The 24,636-nt window shown below is 44.1% G+C and overlaps 1 protein-coding gene across 4 annotated transcripts in view; it reads right to left on the minus strand.

Annotated features, from left to right (window-relative positions):
- The window catches only part of LOC147707961 (amine sulfotransferase-like), a 571,190-nt gene that overhangs the window by 308,257 nt on the left and 238,297 nt on the right, over nt 1-24,636 (minus strand). For all 4 annotated transcript variants that reach the window (XR_015296627.1, XM_086926768.1, XM_086926770.1 and 1 more), the window contains exon 4: nt 3,470-3,596. Coding sequence is in view for 3 of the 4 variants with exons in the window: in XM_086926768.1 (XP_086782894.1) it covers nt 3,470-3,596 (127 nt within the window). In the remaining variant the exon portion in view is untranslated. The remainder of the gene's footprint in view (nt 1-3,469; nt 3,597-24,636) is intronic.

A 24,636-nucleotide genomic window follows, 5' to 3' on the forward strand; every position in this document is an offset into this window, starting at 1 on the left:
TTGATAGCATTTCCTATTTATTTATTTGTATTTTGTATTTACGATTACATCATAACTCGCCTCATTTTATACCCTAATGATTTAGAATCTTATCTATTTCTTCATTTCTGTTTCTGTTCTTTTATTTTTTTAATAAACTCAAACTTTAAAAAAAACATAGGTTCCACATGGCCACTTGGTAGTGACACAGCAGGCGCACCCTAATTCTGCACCATCACACTGGCGGATGCACCACCAGGCAAATCACTGGCAGGAAGACCCCAAGAACAGCTTTCCTGGTGCTGCTGTATTGCTCTTGGTCCTGTTTTCTAGATGTTTCCCCCATTTTTTGAGTGCCTTACCCTTGTTTTTCCCTTGTTTCACTGCTTCCACCATGCTTTTCCACCCTTTATTTGAGTGTATTCTCCTTGTACTGTCCTAATTTCCACTGCTGTCTCCTTGCTTTTTCCTATTTTTTCTTGCTTTCTTCTGCTTTTTGAGGGTCTTTGCCTTGCTTTTCCATCTGTTTTTTTGCTTTCTCATTCCTTTCCCATTTCTGAGTGTCTTCTCCTCCTTTTCCTTCTTTATCACTGCTTTCTCCTTGTTTTTCCCTCATTTCCGCTCCCGCCAAAGGGCCATTTTTTCCTGCTCCCACCACTTCCCAGCACCCCTCCCAGGAGCTACTTAATGGAGGCTGTAGCGTAACCCTATTGAGCAGCCCCAAGGCCTGACACTCCCTGTGCTACTGCATAGATATTGCTCCTGTCTTCTCCTACTTTCCTCCCCCATTTTTGGGGGCCCTCTCCTTGGTTTTCCCTCATTTTCACTGCTTTGTATTTTCACCCATTTCTTGAGTGTTTTCACTACTTTCCACTGGCTTCTTCCCCTTGCATTTTTAGTTACTCCCCTTGCTTTTCCCTCTTTTTCACTGCATCCACCTTGCTTATTACCCGATTTCTTGAATGCCTTCTTCTTGCTTTCCCCTCACTTTAACTGCTTTTGCCATGCTTTTCCTCTGTTTTTAGTACATTTTTCTTCTTTTCCTTCATTTACACTTCTTTCTCCTTTCTTTTTCCTGTTTTTTTGAGTGCCTTCTCCTTAATTTTCCCTCACTTACCACTGCTTTCTCCTGCTAATTCTCCTCTTTTGTGAGTGGCTTCTCATTGCTTTTCCCTTGTTTTCGCTGCTTTCTCCTTGCTCCCCCCATTCTTTTAGTGCCTTCTCCTTGCTTTTCTCTGATTTTCACTGCTTTATCTTTGCTTTCTTACCCATTTTTTAATACCTCCGCCTTGCTTTTCCATTGTTTTTATGGCTATATCCTTGTTTTTCCCTCATTGCAACTAAATGAACAGATCACCACTATGCAGTTAGGAACTCAAGCACCATGAAACTTTCATGGGTGATTTGCTGTGCTTTATAAATCCTTTTAATGATTGAATGAATGACACCAGGATTTCAAGGGGCCTAAGGTCAGCCCCAACGGCAAGTACACCTAAGTGCACACAGCAGTAGTCCCTTAAGGCAGGGCCTCTGCGGCTCAGAGCAACAATTCCTGACAGGCGTGTTTTCCTGCCTTCGACTTGGGGTCTGACCTCACAGTACCTATCTTATTGGACTCCAGGCTGGGCATTGCCACAGCTGCTACCTGAAGTTCAGATAACACAGTCTTTAGGATGACATCCTTCACCGTACTTAGCCAGTTATCCCTAGGAGGGCATCAAGTGACTTTTCCTTTCAGTGTCCATATTTTTGCTGTCACCATCTTCCAGGTCCAGCAGCTTGTTGTCTGTTTCTGCCTTGTGCAGGAGTGTGTACCTATGGGTGGGAAGTGCTAAAAGCCAGGCATCCCTAGCCAATCCTAGAATGCCACATCATCCCTGCACCCCTGTCCCATCCCTCCTGCATAGCATTCAGTGACAATCCCATTTGGCACCTTCAAATTTTCAATGTGAGGAGCTCACTGTCAGATACCTTTACTTTAAAACTTCAAAGGGGAGCCCCTCCTGTGTTGGCTCCAAATGTCTGGGCTTCCTTCTTTATTCAGTGGAATTGGAATCTCCCAACCTCGGTGCAGTATGAACGTTAGTTATCAGATTTTCCACCCCACCCCTTCCTTCCTATCTCACCGATAATTGCTCCTTTTGTGTGGGGAGGGCTTTGTTTCCTCTACTGCGGAGCAGAGTAATTAACTTGGTCTAGCAGGGGGACAAACCTAATTATTACCTGAGCCAAAGAAATATGAACATTTTTGATGGCGCTTAAAATATAAACACATGTTATTGGGACCTGCATATTTCAGAGTCGGCGTTCTTATTTCACCTTAATTTGACAACTCATGGGACTGTTAAGACGTGAGGGGAGCACAAATGCCCTTTTAAGCAGATTTAAATTGTGTGTGTAATACAGTGAAGTACTACAGATTCACCAATAAATTCTTCTTACCTATATATGAATATCCATTAATACTATAAGGACTACTGAGGTCCGCACCTACCCAGACGAGGTCGTTTATGCTCCTGGCTACCTGTGCACAACTACTGGGTTGTGTACAATGGTAGTCTCACACATTCAGTCTGTACATGTGTGCACCTGATGTGTATACATGTTCACGTGTAACCATCTCAGTCCCCCTTTCCGGAGCTGCACTGCAATGTTCATATTTTAAGAGGCAGACACTGGCGGTAAACACACTCATTCCATTTACCATGAAATAATCGTAGGTGACACACAGGAAGGAAGACTCACTCACAGTAAAGTCCAAAAACTGGGTCATCAAAAGAAAAACTTCTACATCTACTAAATGGCCAGAACTCATTGTGCTATAGTAACTTAGCCCCAAGGCAATTACTCCATGCATATTTTGCAAGAACACTGGCTGAGCAAATAATGTCGGACAATATTTCTGGCAGCTATTGGATGGAAAAGTAAGAATTCGGAAACGAGGGATAATAATAATGGATGTTAACTGTTGAAACCCCCCCCCCCCCTTTGCTAGGCACACTCTAAATATGTCAATAATTGGTGACAGTAATGGTATTATTACTGGTAAAATGGCCATTATTTTAACACTAGAGGACTCAACCAGGAACTAAGTGCCTAATTGCCCTATCCAAAAAAGTACCTAGTGTGCTATCTAATATTTTGAATGGTGACATCAAAATAAGTAGTGAAAAATAAGGCATATGTCCCAAAACACTTCACATGTTTTTGAGTCTCTTCCTGTAACCATCTATCCGTTTAATCTCTGTTGGGACACAGATCATGCTTCTATGATTCTGTGATACCCCATTTATGAGAAATCCCATTTTTTGCTTGAAAGCAGCTTTTTTTTTTACTTTTTCCATTTATTTTTTCAATTGAAGCTTAGGCTATGTTCAATGTAGAGAATAGGTGCACTAGGGTCCATTAAATCATAATATCAAACCAATTCTGAGGCAAAAGCTTGTAATAAAAAAATGCATACTATCATGGGAGGAATATGAAAAATTACCATTTCCTGCAAGAAAACGATCCATGGTATCTTCAAAAGAATCAAGTTCTTCCATTGCAACCAGTATTCTGCTAAAATGATGAAGGGAAGTCATTATATCCTTTGGATTTCTGTGTATATAAATGACCTGTTAAAATAAACATAGCGTTAGCTGTGTACACGTACGTACTTCTAAATATCGTGCAAACTCGCATTCTTATGCCACCTATGTTAGTGATGGAGCATGGACCACGTTTTTAGGGCATCAGTGGAAGTCTTTATTAAATTCCTCCAACACCTGCCATCATGACGTGTTTCAAGCCTCAAGGCCCTTGATCAAGCTTCTAAATATATGCATTTTTAAATGTGTAATTAGTGAAAATAAGAGACCTTTCTTCATCGGAATCACCTACAAATAGCTTTAGCTGTCAGCAGAGGTCATGAGATGAAGCAATCAAAAATTCACAGCAATGACTTGGGGTGTTCACACTTCACCTGTTGGTTGCCTAGTCTCAGCACCCCTTGAGTAATTACATGGTGGAGGTGGCATTCACATTTTGGATCATCCCACTTCAGGATTTTAAATTTACCTTATGTGCATAGCTTTTAGTTGGACTAGTACAGCTAAATAGTGCTTCCCTTCCAATGAATGGATGGTGAAGCATCCATGTAATGGCACAAGGAGGCACCCCATCTTCTACCCTCACTCTACACATACTATTACTCCTCCAACTTCTACCTTTACTGCCAACCATACATCCACTACCATCCCATGCCTTACCCTACTCCTACATCTATCTTCATACCTGTCCATACTTGTAGTCATACATTCAATGCTTCCTTTATCACAAGCATATTTCTACACCAACCCAAACATCCACTAATGTGCTCACTTCTCCTCCCATCTTCACTCCTATTGCTACAATTATTACTCATGTCCATATATATATGCTTTCACATACCTTTCTTATATTTTTGCCCTCATGTCTACCTTCAGCTTTCTCCTACACTCAGTCATATCCCTACTCCTACTTTTACTTCAATGCATGACAACCTTTCCATCTACTCTTACTTCTATTCGTAATCCTCCTTATTTCTACCTTACTTCTACCCTTAAACCAGTACCCACCCACTTCCACTCATACTTAAGCCTACTCGTACTCCTATTTAATCATATTCTCACATCTACTTACCCTTCCTCTTACTCCAACTAATATTCCTATTCTTTTACTTTGTATTGTGCTTTCACTTACTCGTATCTGACATCTTGCCTTTCTACTCCTATTTCTAGTCGTGTGGTTATATTTTTAGACCAAATTTCACAAAGGTAAAACTTCAAGCAAAAACCTTTGCTTGATTGGTGTGTTTTTATCTTTTTAGCAATCCACAAAGAAAACGTATACATTTTGACTCAGTAGTACTAGTGGTACAACCACATGTCAGCAGCTATGCCCTCACACCAATGTTAGATATTTCAAATGTTAGACAGCACTCTGTGCAATCTCAATCATATGCTTTTGTAGTTGCTCTGAAAAAGTTAGCATTTCACCAACTGACTTCCTGCACTATTGGGGATCAGCTAAACTTAAAAGAACTGTCCAAACAGAGTGCATCCTTGGCAATGACAGGATAGACATGCCATTGCCTAAAGCTACCTGGCCATTGGCAAGCAGTTTGGATTTATTTTGGAAGTTGTCAGTCACAGACACCTATGCACGAGCCATGTCAACCATATGAAGTTTGTAAACATAGCTATGCTGACAATCCCATCCTACCACACGCAAATGACAAAAAAGATTTCTCTTGCTCTTTCTCTCTCATTCAGACCACATTCAGTGTAGGAGCCAATGGATGACAATACTTTAGGAATGGCTGATAGACTAGTGCAGGAGTCAGCCATTAACTCCAGAAGGCCAGCTTCATGACTACACACAACACTGTGTCACTTTAGAAGACTGTTGGGTCAATTCAGGATGACCGATCTTTCACTACATTACTGCCAGTCACACCAACTCCACCACCCAAACTGCAGGTACCCCAGATAAATTCCCAGACCCAAACTCAAACCTGTGTGATTCCGGAGTTAATTTTCTCTGGAATCACATGGAAAACTATCCCTTGGCGAGCAATGCGCCTCTCCCATACACTGCTTACCACATTGGATCTCTCCTAAGGTCAGCCAACCCCATAATATTTAACAAGGTAACCATGTGAGAGAACCATTTTTCACAGGTAAGTTTCTTGGTGAAGGGCACCTCATTCAGAGAATTACTTATTTGACTGGCAGGACGCCTTGTGGTGTGATAATTTACAACATAAAGGATTGACATGATCCATGAATATCTCCCTGTTGGCCCTCAACAACAAACTGCAAAGCTACACCTGTGCCATGGGGACACCTAACAAACTCAGGCAGATCCAGAACTGGCTCTTGTGAGAGACACTGATGTTGTAGCATAAAAATCTCATCTTGGGGAAGAAGGACATAATAGGTGTATTTATGAAGCCATGCAGCTCATTCAGACCATGGCCAATCGACCATCTGTCAATGCAGCTGACCAAACTCATGCCCTTGGTCCATACGCTAGAAAATATCTAACTGCACGGACACCTGCTTCCAGTGAAAACTTGATGCAACTCCATCCTGGGACCTAAAGGGATGTTTATTTATTTTTTATTTATTTTGTCAATTTGTAGGGCGCGACAGCTACCCAAGAAGGGTTTCCCGGCGCCTAGACACAGCTAGAAACGAAAAGACAAAAAGACGGAGGGGGGATTTTGAGTGGTTTACTGTTCATATAGCCAGGTCTTTACAAGCTTTCTGAAGCTATGGTGGTTATCTTCCTTCCGAATGTTTGGAGGAAGCGAGTTCCATAGGGTCGGTCCAAGATAGGCAAAAGATCTGCCCCCTGATCTTGCACGTTTGAACCTAGGTATACAGAACCGTGCTGCTGTCTGGGACCGGAGGTTTCTCTTTGGTGTGTAGAGGCAGGCAAGGGATTGGAGGTATTTTGGGGCTCCTCCAGTTTTTATTTTGAACATATAGTTCAAAGCCTTGAAGCGAACTCTGTTCTCAATCCTGAGCCAATGGAGGTCCCGGCGGTGTTTCGAGACTCCATCGTTCCTGGGAATCTTGCATAGGAGTCTGACTGCGGCGTTTTGTGCCACTTGCAGGCGTCCAATGACAGATTTATTTGCGCCTAAGTATAGGATGTTGCCGTAGTCAAGCCTGGATGTGACAAGGGCATTGACTACGGTCTTCTGTGTTGACGAAGGCAACATCCACAGGATTTTCCTCAACCATCTGATTATGGTGAGGCACAATCCGGTAACTTTGCTGGCCTGCTTATCCATAGATAAGGCGTTGTCTAGTATAAAACCCAGATTACGAGCATGGGGCACTGGGATAGGAAGGATGCCCATCTGTTCTGGCCAATGCGTGGGGTTCCAGAGTTCTTTGTCTTTTCCCAAAATCAGAATTTCCGTCTTGTCCCCGTTCAGTTTTAACTGGTTTGCTGTCATCCAGTTCAGTATTTTTAATAGTCCTTCCTTGAGTAGCGACGGGGAGTGGGGACAAGAGTTAGACAGGGAAAAGATGATTTGGGTGTCATCGGCGTAGTTCATGAGAGTTAGCCCTAGCTTCTCAACAAGTTCTACCAATGGTTTTAGATAAATATTAAAAAACAGAGGGCTCAGGATGGACCCCTGTGGCACTCCATGGGCTACAGGTAGGGAGTCTGACTCGGCCTGTGCTGATGCGATCTGAAAGGTTCTGTTAGCCAGAAAGGATTTAATCCATTCCAGAGCCTTTCCTCTTATGCCATTTGTGTGTAGTTCTCTAAGGAGCGTTTCGTGGGAGATGGTATCGAACGCCGCACTTAGATCCAATAGCACAAGTGCTACCGTTTGGCCTTGGTCAAGGAGTTGTCGGATATTTTCAGTGACACCTAACAGGGCGGTCTCCGTCGAGAACCCAGCCCTGAAACCAGATTGCGAGGGGTGGAGTAAGCAGTTTTCCTCTGCAAAAGTGGCTAGCGTGGAATGTACATGTCTCTCGAGGCACTTAGAGAAAGCAGGGAGCAGAGATATAGGCCTATAGTTGGCCAGTATTTCTGGGTTTGCATTAGCTTTTTTCAAGAGGGGTGTTACCATGGCGTGCTTCCATAAGGCCGGGACAGTGGTGAGGTCGAAAGACAAATTTAAAATGTTGGCAATGATATTCAGGGACTGGTCATCCAATTGTTTTATAATTTTAATAGGGATGGGGTCCCTAGGGGAACCAGATTTGACAGATTTAAGGATTCCTTTAAGATTCTCCAATGAGAGATTCGGCCAGGATTCCAGCAGGTTTTTGTCAGCAGCAGTGGGTTGAGGTAGGCAGGAGTTAGATGGAAGGGGTGGGTCAGCGTTAGATATTTTGGTGTTGATGTCTGAGATAATTTTGTCAATTTTCTCATGTGATTGTTCTTTTCCCCCTTGAGCGGACGCCAATCCCCTCTACCTTACGCACCACTTACAATCACAAACTCTCACATACCCAAGCATGTATGTGTTCCTTCAGCGAAATGCAAATATGTAAAGTTGCCTATCTGTACTACCTAACACAGTAAATGATTTCCATGTCGTTGTGTCATGAGTTAAATTGCGTTGAAAACATCTCATCAAATGCACACACATTAACTACAACACTTTTCTATGAGCAGGTACTCTCACACAAGAGGCATACAAGGAAAACACAAAGTATAAAAGCATAAAAAAAATCAAAAAAATAGTATGAGGCGGGAGGAGATAGATCATGAAATTTGGGATACTGAGTGACTGGGAAAATATAAAAACAAAGATCCATAAAATTTGAACATTGATACAGCCGTGCTCTCTAACATTGACTCCTTCAGAAAGGTTATAAAGGAATGCTGAAATAACCTCATCTGAATCTGTTGTGTAGGCCGCGTCACAGTGCTCGAGAAACCAATCATCTCAGCTGGGCTTCCGCCAATGGGAGCAAAATGGAACATCAATAAAAGCAGCAGGTGGCAGTCTAAGGTGATTGGCATATAATTAAGGCAAATAATGCCGAAGCGCGTCATGCCTCCTTACAGCAATAAAAGCGTGTTTCTCCTGGTCCCCCGCTGTATCCCTTCGGTTCTTTTCCTGTTGGTGAGGAATCTTCTTTGGATATTTTCACGCCAGCCCTAGGCGTGATTTAAGGGACCCGTCTGATCTGTGGCTGGAGCTACTTGGGCGCTGCTGTTCGCGAGATCACTAACGTTCTTTTCTAAGGTATTGGATTGCTCTTGCCCCCGCATCCAGGACAAATGGAATATCGCTGTGAATACAGTCGGTGACTTCACAGAGAGGCTGGCTCACTGAAGCAGAGTCTCCGTTACCACGAGGACCTGGGCTAATCAGTGGGACGTCAGGGGGGCCAGGGTGAGGCACTTTCTGCTGCAAGGACACTGGACAATTTTAAACTGCACTAAATTTGCATTTTACACCATTCACCAGCACCCACACTGGGTATATGTCAGGGCTAGGGTGGCCTGTGGTCTAGGGCCCGCCCCACTCAACATTCGGGGTCATCTGTGTGGCAAAATGCATCAAGCATCTATGGGAGGGCGTTGGTGGTTGTGCTGTTTTAAACCCGCTTGTCTATCTGTTCTGCGTCCCTCTTAGCCTAATGCCGTTCCGCCTAATGCGTGAGGTTTGGCATGTCCGCCTAATGCGTGAGCTTTGGTAGCCCGGTCGCATACGTGAGCGCCGTAGGCACGTTAGCTTACGCGACCGCGCCCTGTCTCCAGTGCTCACTATTCTGGTATCTTCTGGGGAGTGGCTGTGTTCTCTTCTTGCTCCCTCTCCTTTTTGCACAGTTCCAGCTGTTTGAAGAAGGATTCCATCGGAGGCCTTTGCAGTTCGTTTCCAAGGGGCGTGGCAGTATCCAGCTTGCTCTGTGTGCAAGGTTATCGGTTGGAAGAGCCGTTTTGAGTGTCCAGAGGGGACGTCTTGTCCTTCAAGGTAGTAGAGTAGGTCGTACTCTACAGGTAGGAAATATCAATCCTAGTTCTCGGCGCTAAAATCTTCAAAGTATATTTTTCTGATTTAGATGTGATAAATCGGGTTGTTAATTTTATGAGGAATAATCAGGAGCACTGACGCTCGAAATCATTGGTATATTTTGTTCTTTGAAAACTGTGTTTTAAATCTCGTTGCTGGCAAGGGATGTTTAACTTACAAGTGCAAAGTATATGAAAGTGCGTGCATTCATTCCAAAAGCAGATTGTTTATGCGCAACTCGTTCTTTGAAATGTTTTTTGGGAGAAAAGGTCAAGAGGAGTTTAGTTATAACTAAAGACAAAGATAGCAGAGTGATTTTGCATTGGATTGTTCACAAAGCTTTGGTAAAGAGGTTATTTACTAAGGAGTGGAGTTTGTTATTGCTTAAGGAGAATCTGTCGCAATTCACAAGAGAATAACAGAATTGTGATAAGAATGTTTTGTCGCTATTCACAAGAGAATAACAATATGGTGAAAAGGATGTTTTAAAGATTTAGTATTTATTTTTCAAGAAGTTGAATGTATCTTCAGTGTCTGTGATTAAGCTCCAGGGTTCAGTTGAATAATTCAGTTTTGGCTCAAGGTTTTATGGTCAACTTAGATTTACGGAATGTTTTGTTACTAACTTTTCCTTTCCAGATCTCCTTCCCTGCTGTCCCCTTCCTAATTCCCTTTCCCCCCCCCGCTTGATCACTCCAAGATTCTGTGTAGTAATTACATTCGGAATTGGAGGTATCGAGAGGTGGGTCTTTATAACTTCACGACAGATCCTGAGGAAAACGTCGTCTTGACAGAATAGTGAGCCCACGAATTATTTTTTCCTCCTGGTCTGTACGTGAAGTCATAATGACCACCATCAATGATTTAATGTCTGCAATCATGCGTATGCAAGCAGACTTAAAGGAAACCATGGATGTAACTGCTTTGTTAGCAGCTAAGGTAGAAAATATTCAATTACAGAATACTCCTCTTCCGGAAGAGGTTCAAGAAACTGGTGCTAGCAGGGGAAATACAAACATAGCTGTTACTGTGCCCCCTCAAATTCCTTTGGCAGCTCCTGAACGTTTTTCTGGGGACCCCTCCAAGGTGCAAATCTTTTTGACTCAGATCGAGTTGCATTTTGCTTGTAGACCAACTGCGTTTCCAACCCCACAGTCTAAAATTGCGTTTTTAATTTCCTATTTGACCGGAGATGCCGCAAACTGGGCAGTTCCTTTGGTCAGACAAGATGACACTTTGCTTTACAACTGGAAACGATTTGTGGAGGAATTTGAAAAAGTTTTTGATCGCAGAACTGTTACTTTATCCGCAGATCGAGAACTACTTCAGTTGAAACAAGGCAATAGGGACCTTGTTTCTTATCTGTCTCACTTCAACAGATTAATCGCTGAAACTTCTTGGCCAGAGGAAAAAAGAGCAGCCCTCTTTTATCAAGGTTTAAAAGACGATCTAAAAGATGTTCTGGCACAAATTGATCCTCAACCTGTAATTTGCTCTGAATTGATTAATCTAACGCTGTGCTTAGACCATAGACTCTCTGAACGGAGATCAGATAAAAAAAGAACAGATAAACCAAACTGGAGATCAGAAGCTAAATCTAGGCCTCAATTTGCAAATTCAGAAACTGGTTCGGAGCCAATGGAAATAGGAACTTTAAGACAACCATTGTCAAAAGATGAGAAAGACAATCGTCGAAAGAATGGACAATGCCTTTATTGTGGTCGAAAAGGTCACTTCGTGAAGGACTGTTTAACTAAGCCAAAGGGAAAATTTCCTAACTCTAGTAAGTCAGCTGCTCTGGAAAAAACAGATCCAAAATCGGAAAACTAACTGGCCCAAGATGTTTGAAGGGAGATCTCTTGGGTACTATTGCCTTCCCTTCTGTGAACTCATGCGTTTCTAACTACAAAGCTCATTTCAGGTTAGCCGTACAAATCAGTTTAATTCATGAAACATGCCAAATGGAAGTTTTAGTTGATTCTGGAGCTACAGGAAATTTTGTAGATTTAGAAACTGCCCAACGCTTAGGAATCATCTGTGAACAAAAAGAGACTCCAGAAATAGTGCAAGCTGTGGATGGAAAAATTCTAGCTGGAGGTCCAGTAACCATGCAAACATCTAAGGTTGTTATGTTCTGCGAAGATGCTAAGCAACAGATACATAAGGAGGAGCTTCAATTTGATGTTATCCAAGCACCTCAGTATGGTTTTATTCTAGGAATGCCTTGGCTTTGCTTACACAATCCAACCATAGATTGGCGAAAGAGAGAACTGGTTTTTCTGTCTGATTTTTGTCATTCTTCTTGTCTCAATACCTCAAAACCAATTCTGAGTCAATTGGCCACAGCTGAGGAAAAAGAAACATTGTTACCTAAAGCTTACAAGGACTTCGCAGAAGTTTTCAGTGAAGCTAAGGCAGCCATCCTTCCTCCTCATCGAAGCTATGACTGTCAAATCGATCTTGTACCTGGATCTAGTGTCCCAAATTGTCGCATTTATGCTTTATCTGAAAAAGAGAATCAACATCTAAGACAATATCTCGATCAATATCTAGAGAACGGATTCATCCGCCCCTCCAAGTCTCCGGCAGCGTCTCCTTTATTCTTCATTCCGAAAGCTAATGGGGAATTGAGAACTTGCATCGATTATAGGGCGTTGAACAAAATCACAGTCAAAAATAAGTACCCATTGCCTCTCATCCCTGTGCTATTGGACCAAGTTAAAAGGGCTGAAATCTACACTAAATTGGACCTCAGAGGAGCCTATCATTTGGTTCGTATCAGGCAAGGGGATGAATGGAAGACTGCTTTCAAAACCCGATATGGATTGTTTGAGTACTTGGTGATGCCATTCGGGCTGTGCAATGCACCAGCTGCTTTTCAGTTTTTTTTGAATGATGCCTTGAAAGAGTTTTTGGATCTCTTTGTTATTGTCTATATAGACGATATTTTGATCTATTCTGATTCTGAAGCTGAACATGAAGGTCACGTCAGAAAGGTTTTGAGCACTCTGCAATCTCATAATTTGTACTGCAAATTATCTAAATGTGATTTCCATGTTCGTGAAGTTGAATTCTTAGGAGTCCTCCTCACTCCAACTGGGATGAAAATGACGGACAGAAAGATCAAAGCTGTTGCTGATTGGCCCACTCCGACATCTGTTCGAGACATACAGTGCTTTTTGGGATTTGCAAATTTTTACCGCCGCTTCATTGATCACTTTTCTGCTGTGGTAGCCCCCATCACACGGTTGTTAAGGAAGAAGGTGAACTTTGAATGGTCCACAGAAGCTGAACTTGCATTCCAGAAGTTAAAAAGAGCCTTTACTGAAGCTCCTGTTCTCATGCATCCCAATGTAGAGGAACCCTTTATCATTGAAGCTGACGCCTCTGATGTAGCCATAGCAGCCATTCTCTCTCAAAGACATCACACTACTGGTCAAATGCATCCGGTTGCCTACATGTCTCGAAAACTAAATCCCGCAGAGCAAAACTATGTAATAGCTGAAAAAGAACTACTAGCTATTCTAGAAGCCTTCAAAGAATGGAGACATTACATAATGGGAGCAAAATTTACTGTAACCGTGTACACTGATCATCGAAATTTACAGTTTATGAGCTCAGCCAGAATGTTGACCCCGAGACAACTCAGGTGGATGATGTTCTTTGCCGAATATGACTTCATAATCACCTTCCGTCCAGGCCAAGATAACAAGAAAGCTGATGCCCTGTCCAGAAAAGATTCTTCTTTGCATCGCTTTGAAGGAACTCCTCAACCAATAATCGATCCAGGCAAAGTAATTAATGTACTCTCGGCAGATCAATTTTTGGAGAACATTCATGAAAATTTTCCTTCTTCTCAGTGGAAATCGTGGTTGAACTCCAATGTTAACCAAACCATCAAAGAAGGGATACCTTTCCATGGAAAGCAAGTCTATCTGCCCTCTTTGCAATTACAAGAAACTGTGTTCAACTGGTTACATTCACATCCTATGGCCGGGCACCCAGGCCCTCGAAAGACTGTGGAGAAAATACAAAAGATGTTTTGGTGGCCAACGTTGCAAAAAGATGTGCTGAAAATGGCTAATGATTGTGAGGTCTGTGCAAGATTTAAATCCGATCACACTAAGCCTAAGGGTTTTCTGCAGGTTCTACCTACACCAACTGAACCATGGAAACATATTTCGTTAGATTTCATTACTGACTTACCATCAATCCAACACCATACTGTGATTCTAGTAGTGGTGGACAGTTTAACCAAATATGCACATTTCATCCCTTGTAAGCAACTACCCACTGCGGGACAGTTAGCACAAATGTTTCTGCGGCATGTGGTACGCTTACATGGACTGCCTTCTGTATTGCTTTCAGATCGAGGGTCTCAGTTCTCTTCCAAGTTCTGGCAACAATGGTGTAAAGATCTACACATCACTTCCAATATGTCCACTAGTTATCACCCCCAAACTGATGGACAAACTGAACGATTGAACCAATCTTTGAAACAATATTTGAGATGTTATGTTACGGACTCTAAGAAATCTTGGTTGGATTTACTTTGGATTGCTGAATTTGCGTATAACACTTCGCCTCATTCATCAACCGGTTCCTCTCCGTTCAAAGCACTCTATGGCTATGAACCCAACACCATTCCGTTAACTATAACCAATGATGGTAGTGGTGTGCCAGCAGTTAGAGACTCTGTGCAACTCATGCAGCTATCCACCGTCAAGTTCAGGATCGCTTGTTACAAAGCAAGAAGAAATACAAAGAGCAGTATGACAAAAGACATCGTTCAGGTCCTACGTATGCTCCTGGAGACAAAGTGTGGTTATCCACAAAGAACTTAAACTTCAAACACAAAAGTATGTTTCAACCTAAGTACATTGGTCCTTATCCAGTTCTTCGACAAGTGAACCCTGTGACATTCAAGTTGTTGTTGCCTAAATCTCTACGAATTCATCCAGTGTTTCATACTTCCCTTCTTAAACCTGCTAATCAGAATCTGGCTCCCCGTCCAGCTCCGATTTTAGTTCATGGTAATTGGGAATATGAGGTGCAGGACATTTTGGATTCTAGGCGTCGGGGTTCCAAGTTGTGGTATCTTGTCTCCTGGAAGGGATACGGTGCTGAAAATGATTCCTGGGAGCCGGCTGACAATGTTCATGCCCCACGCTTGGTACGCCGTTTCCACCTCCTCCACCCTCTAAAGCCGGGCCCTAGACCACTCTTGGGAGGGGGGAGTACTGTCAGGGCTAGGGTGGCCTGTGGTCTAGGGCCCGCCCCACTCAACATTCGGGGTCATCTGTGTGGCAAAATGCATCAAGCATCTATGGGAGGGCGTTGGTGGTTGTGCTGTTTTAAACCCGCTTGTCTATCTGTTCTGCGTCCCTCTTAGAGTGTCTGCGCTAGTTTCCTGTTCTTTTCTTGCTGCCTAATGCCGTTCCGCCTAATGCGTGAGGTTTGGCATGTCCGCCTAATGTGTGAGCTTTGGTAGCCCGGTCGCATACGTGAGCGCCGTAGGCACGTTAGCTTACGCGACCGCGCCCTGTCTCCAGTGCTCACTATTCTGGTATCTTCTGGGGAGTGGCTGTGTTCTCTTCTTGCTCCCTCTCCTTTTTGCACAGTTCCAGCTGTTTGAAGAAGGATTCCATCGGAGGCCTTTGCAGTTCGTTTCCAAGGGGCGTGGCAGTATCCAGCTTGCTCTGTGTGCAAGGTTATCGGTTGGAAGAGCCGTTTTGAGTGTCCAGAGGGGACGTCTTGTCCTTCAAGGTAGTAGAGTAGGTCGTACTCTACAGGTAGGAAATATCAATCCTAGTTCTCGGCGCTAAAATCTTCAAAGTATATTTTTCTGATTTAGATGTGATAAATCGGGTTGTTAATTTTATGAGGAATAATCAGGAGCACTGACGCTCGAAATCATTGGTATATTTTGTTCTTTGAAAACTGTGTTTTAAATCTCGTTGCTGGCAAGGGATGTTTAACTTACAAGTGCAAAGTATATGAAAGTGCGTGCATTCATTCCAAAAGCAGATTGTTTATGCGCAACTCGTTCTTTGAAATGTTTTTTGGGAGAAAAGGTCAAGAGGAGTTTAGTTATAACTAAAGACAAAGATAGCAGAGTGATTTTGCATTGGATTGTTCACAAAGCTTTGGTAAAGAGGTTATTTACTAAGGAGTGGAGTTTGTTATTGCTTAAGGAGAATCTGTCGCAATTCACAAGAGAATAACAGAATTGTGATAAGAATGTTTTGTCGCTATTCACAAGAGAATAACAATATGGTGAAAAGGATGTTTTAAAGATTTAGTATTTATTTTTCAAGAAGTTGAATGTATCTTCAGTGTCTGTGATTAAGCTCCAGGGTTCAGTTGAATAATTCAGTTTTGGCTCAAGGTTTTATGGTCAACTTAGATTTACGGAATGTTTTGTTACTAACTTTTCCTTTCCAGATCTCCTTCCCTGCTGTCCCCTTCCTAATTCCCTTTTCCCCCCCCGCTTGATCACTCCAAGATTCTGTGTAGTAATTACATTCGGAATTGGAGGTATCGAGAGGTGGGTCTTTATAACTTCACAACAGATCCTGAGGAAAACGTCGTCTTGACAGTATAACGAGATGACAGTACAGGAATTACCTGATGACCGGAATGGTGCCTTCTGGGAGCCGTGGTCAGTTGGAGGAGACCGTGTCCCAGTGCTCGAGACACCAATCATCTCAGCTGGGCTTCCACCAAAGGGAGCAAAATGGAAAATTAGTAAAAGCTGTGGGTGGCAATCTACGGTGATTGGCATATGATTAAGGCAATAAACGCGTCATGCCTCATGTACAGCAATAAAAGTGTGTTTTTCCTGGTCCCACGCTGTGTCCCTTTGGTTCTTTTCCTGTTGGTGAGGAATCTTCTTTGGATATATATATATATATATAGGAGCCCTGCTGTTACACAGACCCGAGGTAACGCCAACGGGCGGGACCAGCAGACGGGACAGGAGCTGCCAGTGAAAGCGGGAATGTGTCTGCTGGACGCAATAAGGTTCTTACAGCCCCCACTTGGTTTAACAATAACTTTATCCTGCTGTGTGGCACGACAACTCACTGTAGTATGACTGGGGACACTACCAATACCATAGTGCTGTGAGAACGGCCACACCTACTTGAGCTAGTATCAAAGTGGATTTAAAGAGTGCTCAGTAATAGGTTTGTGCACACCAGCAGTTTCCATGCCTCTGAGGAAGTTCTAAAACATGAAATGTGTCAGGCTGGAATCAAAGACAAAGCTGTGCTCCTTGTTTTATACACAAGATGATGGACGGAATGTTGCACATTGGCAAAACATTCACCCCCAGTCCCAGATCTGGGTTTAATCCATCATTATTTTGCTCACCACGCCACCCCAGTTCAGACATGGCCATATGCAAATCAGTCTTGACCCTGTGCCTCATGGGAACAGTCCAGCCCGAACTGCCAAGCCATTTCTTCCCTGGACCGGAATCAAGCATCCTAGGACCAGTTTCTGGCTATCAGCCGTCATCAGCCAGGATAGCTTGACTCCAGTGGCGTTATCCCAGCGGTAAGCTTTCAATAAATCTTTGTGTATATTTTTCCTGTGTGGGCCCTTCTGTCTTCGTGGCAACTTTGGATGGATATATATATATATATATATATAGAGATTCATCAACCAGCGCCAAAGTTATTGGAAATAGAATGTTGTGAATTTCCTATGGAAAATAGGTCCTAGCTATAACTACCCACTGGCGACCACCAATTGATTGGACCAGTTCCATTTCTGTCTTTGACATATGTTAGAATAGACAAAGGTAGTTTGGGCAAAAGTAACATCAGTTCTGCAAAGGTGTCCTTCATAAGCATTACCAGACCTACCCCAGTCAAAGTGCCTAGGCCATTACCACCACAGTGCACAGTTATGAGGTTAGGGTGTTGGAGATGCAAAAAGGATTTAACCAATGCCATCAATTGGTGCCATTTTAATCCTCTCTGTCCAATCCATTTAATGTCTACATTTGGCAAAGCTAAATCTTTGTCAATATCTCTGCTTTCAGCATAGCTTTTGCTCCAGAAAATATAGCTGTGCCCCACAATCCACACTCTAAGCATCTTGAAGGGAGATCTGGATGAACTCAACAGATGTCTGTATGTGAAATGGGCAGTTTTGAAAACTAAGATTTTTCTAAAAAGATGGATAAGATACAGTTTAAAAAAAAGAAGAGAAATGATTGGCTGTTTGAGAACATTATACCCTGAAAAATAGGGTGCATATTTCTGTGTTTAAAAAGCATGTTTCTTATTGGTTAGTTAAAAGTGTTTGAAAGGAACATTAGATAGGATAAGCTGATATTTTGAAAAGTCACGCACACTTACTGTTTGATTTTGCAACATTGTGTGCTGAACTTGTGACCTGTGTGTTCAGTTGAGCTTTCCATGAACTGTTACTATGGTAACAGGCATTAAGCAGAATGGGGGTAGGGTTGAAAGTTATGTGAATTGGAAAGGGTTGAAATGTGTAACCAATAGAAATGTGTGTTAGCTTTTGGATTAATTTGGGAAGCAATGTGATTTGATATTTACATGTATATGTGTGCAGAATGAGAGGGAAAGTTTGCCATTTTTTGGTTTTGCTAAGAGCAGCGCATTACAGACATTCTGTAGAAGAAATTCTGGTGTGTAATTCAGATACTTCTTAATCTACAAATCAATTTGAAAGGTGAGTTATTAATTTGTGAGGTGTTGCTTGTGGTGCCTCTGTTTTTTATTAGACTACCGTGTTTCTCCTGCTAAAGTCCAGGGAATAGTCTTGCTTGTCTAGAATCATACTGTGAGCCTGTGTGCACTTGTGCAACCATTGTGACAGAAGCATGTGGTTACATCATGTCTTTGCTGACACATAACTGCTGAAAAACCTATCCTGTTGTCAAGTTTCAGTAGTATTAGAACCCAGTCATTGCTTATGCATTCGCAGAATGAGTCAGGCATTCACACTAGAGTGCAGTAGTGAAATGTGTAGAATGTATGCAGTCACCTTACCCCTTCCAGACTAGTGAGTTTCTACTGCTAAAGACCAGGGAATAGTCTTGCTTGTCTAGAATCACACTGCGAGTCTGTGTGCACTTCTGCAACCATTGTGACAGAAGCATGTGGTTACTTCATGTCTTTGCTGTCACATAACTGCTTAAAAACCTATCCTGTTGTCAAGTTTCAGTAGTATTAGAACCCAGTCATTGCTTATGCATTCGCAGAATGATTCAGGCATTCACACTAGCAGTGCTGTTGTGAAATGTGTAGAATGTATGCAGTCACCTAACGCCTTCCAGACTAGTGAGACTCTTCTGGTAAAGTTCCGGGAATAGTCTTGCTTGTCTAGAATCACACTGTGAGTCTTTGTCCACTTGTGCAACCATTGTGAAAGAAACATGTGGTTACTTCATCTCTTTCCTGACACATAACTGCTTGAAAACCTACTCACCTTGCACTCCTCTAGTTACCTATTCAGCACCATGTGCTAATCCATTTACTGCACCACAACCCAACCACTTATAAATTCCCCCAGGCACTCTCCTTGCAGTACTCTAATTATTCAGTCAGTACCCAAGTAATCATGAAGTGACCCAGGCCTTAACACATGCATTACTACAAACCCCTCTCCAATATGCAGGCAATCCTCTAACCACCTACACACTTGTCGTTCACGCATCCAATTCCCCAGTCAGTATCCATACACTCCAGCAAACACCCTGTCACTCCCCTTGCACTCCTCTAGTGACCCATTCAGCACCATCTACTAATCCATTCACCGTGCCAAAACCCAAACACTTATAAATTCACCCAGGCACTCTCCTTGCAGTACTTTAATCATTCAGTACCCAAGTTCTCATGCAGCGACCCAGGCCTTAGCACAAGGATTGCTTCAAACACCTATCCACTATGCATGCAGTCCTCTAACCACCTACACACTTGTTTTTCACACCTTCAATTACTCAGGTAGTACCTATACACTTGAGCAATCACCCTGTCACTCCCCATGCACTCTTCCAATCAGCCATCCAGCATCATGTACTAATCCATTCACTGCGCAAAACCCAAACACTTATACATTCATACAGGCACTCTACTTGCAGTACTCTAATCAGTCAGTCAGTACCCAAGTACTCATGCAGTGACCCAGGCCTTAGCACATGGACTGCTTCAAACCCCTATCCACTATGCATGCAGTCCTCTAACCACCTACACACTTGTCTTTCACACCTTCAATTACCCACCACCATGGCTGCCTCTTAGGACCCCCACGACAAACAAATGGCCTTCCAACGTGTGTTGGGGTGCCAGGAGAAGCTGGCTAAACAGGTGCAGGTGGGGTTCAACTGCATGGCAGACAAACTAGACACTATGCTTGGGTGTCTAAGTCCCTTCAGGGACCGCTCACAGTCCCTAACGGACACCCACAGTCCACTCCATGCTCTCCAACGAACCATGGCTGACATTGCTAGATTCCTGACTTTGCGACAAGAACAAGTGTCTAGTCATAGAGTCTCCAGCAATCTCGCCTGGGAATTGGGACTCATGGGGAGGCTCATGGAGAACATGGAGCGTACGCGGGTGCACACCAGTGAGAGGTAGCTGGGTCACTCACTGTCATAAAGACCCTCCTCATGGCATTGCTGCCACAAGGCCTGGTGCTGATGCATGCTGCTGCTACCACTCCATCCACATCTCCAGCCCCTGATGTGTCAGTGCCACACAGTGTGGCAGATATTCCAACTCCAGCCCCTGAGGTGTCACTGCCACACAGTGCTGGAGACAGAACACCACCACCCACATGTAAGACACATAAAACAGCAGTGGACAAAGATGCGGATGAATCTGCCCTCGTGGTCAGAAGGAAGCAGTGGCATTCATCTCTGCCACATGGCCTGTTTCTGCTTGGTTCTGCCCTCTGCACCATCACCGTCCACTGTCCCCCGATGCACTCTGTGACACTCACCTTGGACCTCGACATGGACTGCCATATTATGTTTGGTCACCAATGACACAGCTATCAGACTGTGGTCTGAACTCCTCCTCTACTGATTTACTTGTCATTCCCTGAAGGACTCTGGCTGGCCCTCCACGGGCCAACAATGTGAAGTGGGGTTTGCATGGCCCTGTACTGCTCCAGCTGCAAAACTCCACTGAATGTGCAATAAACATTCATGTTAACACAGATGTGTTGTGTCCATGATCATTCAAGTGTGGATGAATGTAGGGGCAGTGATTTCCCCTTGCGTCCATGTTGCTTACGTTGTGGGACGTGGGTCACAGGGTGGCACATTGCTGATCGCAGTCCAGGTGGCGTCGACACGACAACAGGGACACATCCATTAGTCACTTCCTTGTCCAGTCCAGGACGGAACCATGCCCGGAGCCCCGGGGTCATTGTTCACACCCTTACGCTGGACTGGCATACACCAGGACAGCCAATTCCGCTTATACTCATACTGGGGATGACAACGCTACATCTTCCGATTTCCCTGTAGGGATCTGCTTCTCACAGGTCTAGTTGTCGACATGCCGCAGCCACTGCCTCATGACTGGTTTACACCCACACTACACCCATCCAGCACAGGCGTCACAGCACATGTGACCCTGCCAATAAAAATGGCCGCGCACTCATGCTGGACACCATTTCCACTCTCTAACTGTGTGTCTCTGTGTGGTTCTCATTTATGAATGAGGGCCTAGGGCCCTGTCACCTCACATTGACCAGGGCCTGGGGTGACATGATGCAGTCCACCCCACGGGACTCATTCATGAAGTGTCCATGGCTAGTAGTGCACAGACTTGGTGGCACCGGATACACTGCAGCAGGCACAGGCACACCGCCATGGGACAGTGTCTTTCAGTGCAGTGAGAGAGGGGCACCTGAACTGCTGAGCGGGTGTGTAGCCGGCGATGATGCGCCGTCCTGACGGTCCAGACTGGTGCGGATTAGTGTGCGCCCTGCTGGACCGCAGTGTAGGCCTAAGCCAGGGGGCAGTGCGGGCCTCCCGCCACGTGGCATTGCCTCGCGGTTCACAGAGTAGGTGGAACCTATAGGGCTGAGCGGGTATGTAGCCTGCGATGATGCCATGTGCACTGATATGGTCTCTGCCATTGCATAATCAAGACCCAGAATCAAGTGTGTGACCTGGTGGGCCGTGGCACAGGGCTGCATGATGTGGAGGGTGCCATGGTCACGGGTTTTGGGCTTGGTGCTTCCATCGGCATGTGGTGTGTCCTCTTGGTGACACGACGGTGTCAGAAGGTGAGCAGTGAGGCCTGGGTCCGCAGTGTTGGCACTCTCTCTCCCTCTCTTTCTCTCTCCCTCTCTTTCTTTATTTCTATCTCCCTCTCTCTCCCTCTCGTTCTTTCTCCCTCTCTTTCACTCTCTTTCTATTTCCCTCTCTCTCTCTCTCCCTCTCTTTCTCTCTCCCTTTCTTTCTGTCTCTCTCTTTCTCTCTATTTCGCTCTCTCTCTCTCTGTACTTTGATGGGCGTATGACACACCTTCTTATCTCTATTTCTGTCTTGCTGGCTGTGGCTTACAGAATGCCCAGAAAAGACCTGCTGTGCCTCTTCAGAATTGTTGTTTTTTGTATAATCTGTAATAAACGTTTTATTTGGATTATATGATATGAATGTATGATTTCCCTTTTTCCTAGCCACACCGGTATGTTAGGTGTTATGATTGTGCAACTTCAGGCGATTTGTTTGGTTCATGGTTACGTGGAGTTAATGTGCATTATCTTTGTCAAAAGGGGGTGAGGGTAGGTGGTGGGGTCCTGGGGGTGGTGGTGGTGGGTGTTGTTGCCCTCTTGGGGCTCCGGGCTGCATATTCAGTTGCGCGAGGGCATCTGTTGTTCTTCATGTTTGGCTATGGACTGTGCTCCCTTGGCTGCTGTCGGTTGCCGTCTGACTTTACACCATGTCAGAGCAGGTGTTAAAGTCCTACTGCTAACGCGCCTTATCGCATGTTTTGTGATCTTATTGCCAATCTGACTGGTCATTGAGAATGTTGCGGACTCCTACTCTGCATCTCATTAGCGTTAGTTGCCGGGGTCATTTGTGGCAATGTTTTATGTGACTGCTATCATAGGTAAACTGGTGATATGGGCTGCTAGCACCAGCTTGTGAATGGAGCAAGGAATTTATCGCAGATTTGGCTGCGATAAAGAGCCGATAACTCGGCGATAGATTCTTGAGAATATGCCCCAAAGTTGCTTCCACCTTAGCATGAAAGCCATTGACTGCACCATTCACCTGATAAACCTCAGAGGAAACAAGCTATTATTGTTATTATTTATTAAGAGATTTTTAGTGTGCACAGCTACCTCAAAGGGTTTCCCGCAGTGCTTAGTTTGTAAAATGTTAAGTTCAGGTGCTCAACTTTGGGAAGATCATACCCATTTCTTCCCAGCTCCACCCAAGTCCTGCACAGGTTCCACCCACTTACTCTATTGGCTCCACCTACATCCTATATTTGCATGTAGCCAGGTTCTGAGCTGGGATGGTGCAGTGAGCTAAAAAACGGTGATGGATCAAGCCCTGATCTGTTGACTGGGTAGGAGTATTCTGCTTAGTTCAGATACTCTGTCCATCACCACCCCCTTTTCTGAATCGTTTTGTCCACCACAAGCGTGGAAGGGTATGCTCAGATGTGAGTCCCTTGCTCGCTGCACCATCAGGATTCAAGCAAGCCGGGCCGAAGACGGCTGTAATGCCAGAAACCGGTCCCCGGAAGCTTGTTTCCTTTCCAGTTAAAGAATTGGCTTGGTAGTTTGGTCTGCCCTGTTCCCATGATGCACTGGGCCAGGGACAGACTAATTTGCATGTAGCCAGGTTCTGAGCTGGGATGGTGCAGTGAGCTAAATAACGGTGATGGATCAAGCCCTGATCTTTGGTCTGGGTAAGAGTGGTCTGCTTAATTCAGACACTCTGTTCATCACCACCCCCTTTTCTAGATCATGTATTAAGGACAGATGGAAGTCTGTGCTAAAGGGAGGTGGCACAGTCTATACATTAAGGACAAGTAGGTCACTTTGTGCAGCAAAGAGTAGTCTGCCGCCATTCTGTTTTGTGGAAAAGAAGCACAATGTGTGCAGTAAGGACAGCTGACACCGTCTCTGCATTTGAGGAAGGAGGGTGGCTTCTGTGTTAAAGGCAGGTGGTGGCACATGTGATAACACCCAAAGCTTCTCACAAGCCATCGTCCTCTGTAACCACAAGGTCCTTGGACCCCTCACTCATCCGCAGGCCCAGACATCTCGAATAACCTACACCCCCACTCCCTGACAATGCAGCCCCTGTTATTCGAATACTGTTTACTTACAATTTTTCAAAAAGTAAGTGCCAAGTCTCAAGGTTTTTCTTAGAATAGAATGGCCAGTGCTACTGAATATCAACGTTCAGATTGCCAAAGCTACAAGGGTTGGACTGGCCTACAGGGCAATTCGGTAGTGACCAATGGGTTGGTCAGAGAGGTCAAGTGTGTGGGCCTATTTCTGGCTGTTTCTGACAGTGTTTTGTGCTCCACTGGGGGTGAGGTTTTCCTATTGATTTTCTTGGTATTCAAACAAATATCTGCAGCAAGCTCAAATCCATGCCAACTTACATACCTTGAAAAATACTTGTATAACTTTTCTACAAGCTCGGAGGCTGAAGTTGAAGGCTCCATACTTTTGAATCCACATCGTGCCTTTTTAATCCACCCCCAAAACTCTCCCTGTCACTTTATATGAGTCTTGCAGGTTCCTTGTCAGCCCTTCTTTTTTCTTTGTCACAGTTTTTCTGTCTTATTCCGGTTTGATCTATCACTAAATCTTTCGATTTCCATGTAAACCAGTCTACCTCTGGTGGATCACATATTCAAGACAATACCATTTTGAAGTGCAGTATAAAATAAAAATGAAAATTGTGAAAGTTTGCTTTATGCAGATTAACATTCCCAGGGCCGCCGACACTCTTGAGCCCAAGATCAGCTGAGGTGTCAGGGGCCTGGCTTTCAGGTGTAAACCGACCTTTAAATCACAGAACAAGTTCATCATTACTCCGTTGCTGCTGGTGCACCTTCTGTGTCTGCAGACGTGTAAATGGTGACACAGGTTCATTACTAGGAGTT

Source organism: Lissotriton vulgaris, chromosome 6 (assembly GCF_964263255.1).
Source record: "Lissotriton vulgaris chromosome 6, aLisVul1.2, whole genome shotgun sequence".
In the NCBI taxonomy this organism is placed as follows: Eukaryota; Metazoa; Chordata; class Amphibia; order Caudata; family Salamandridae; genus Lissotriton; species Lissotriton vulgaris.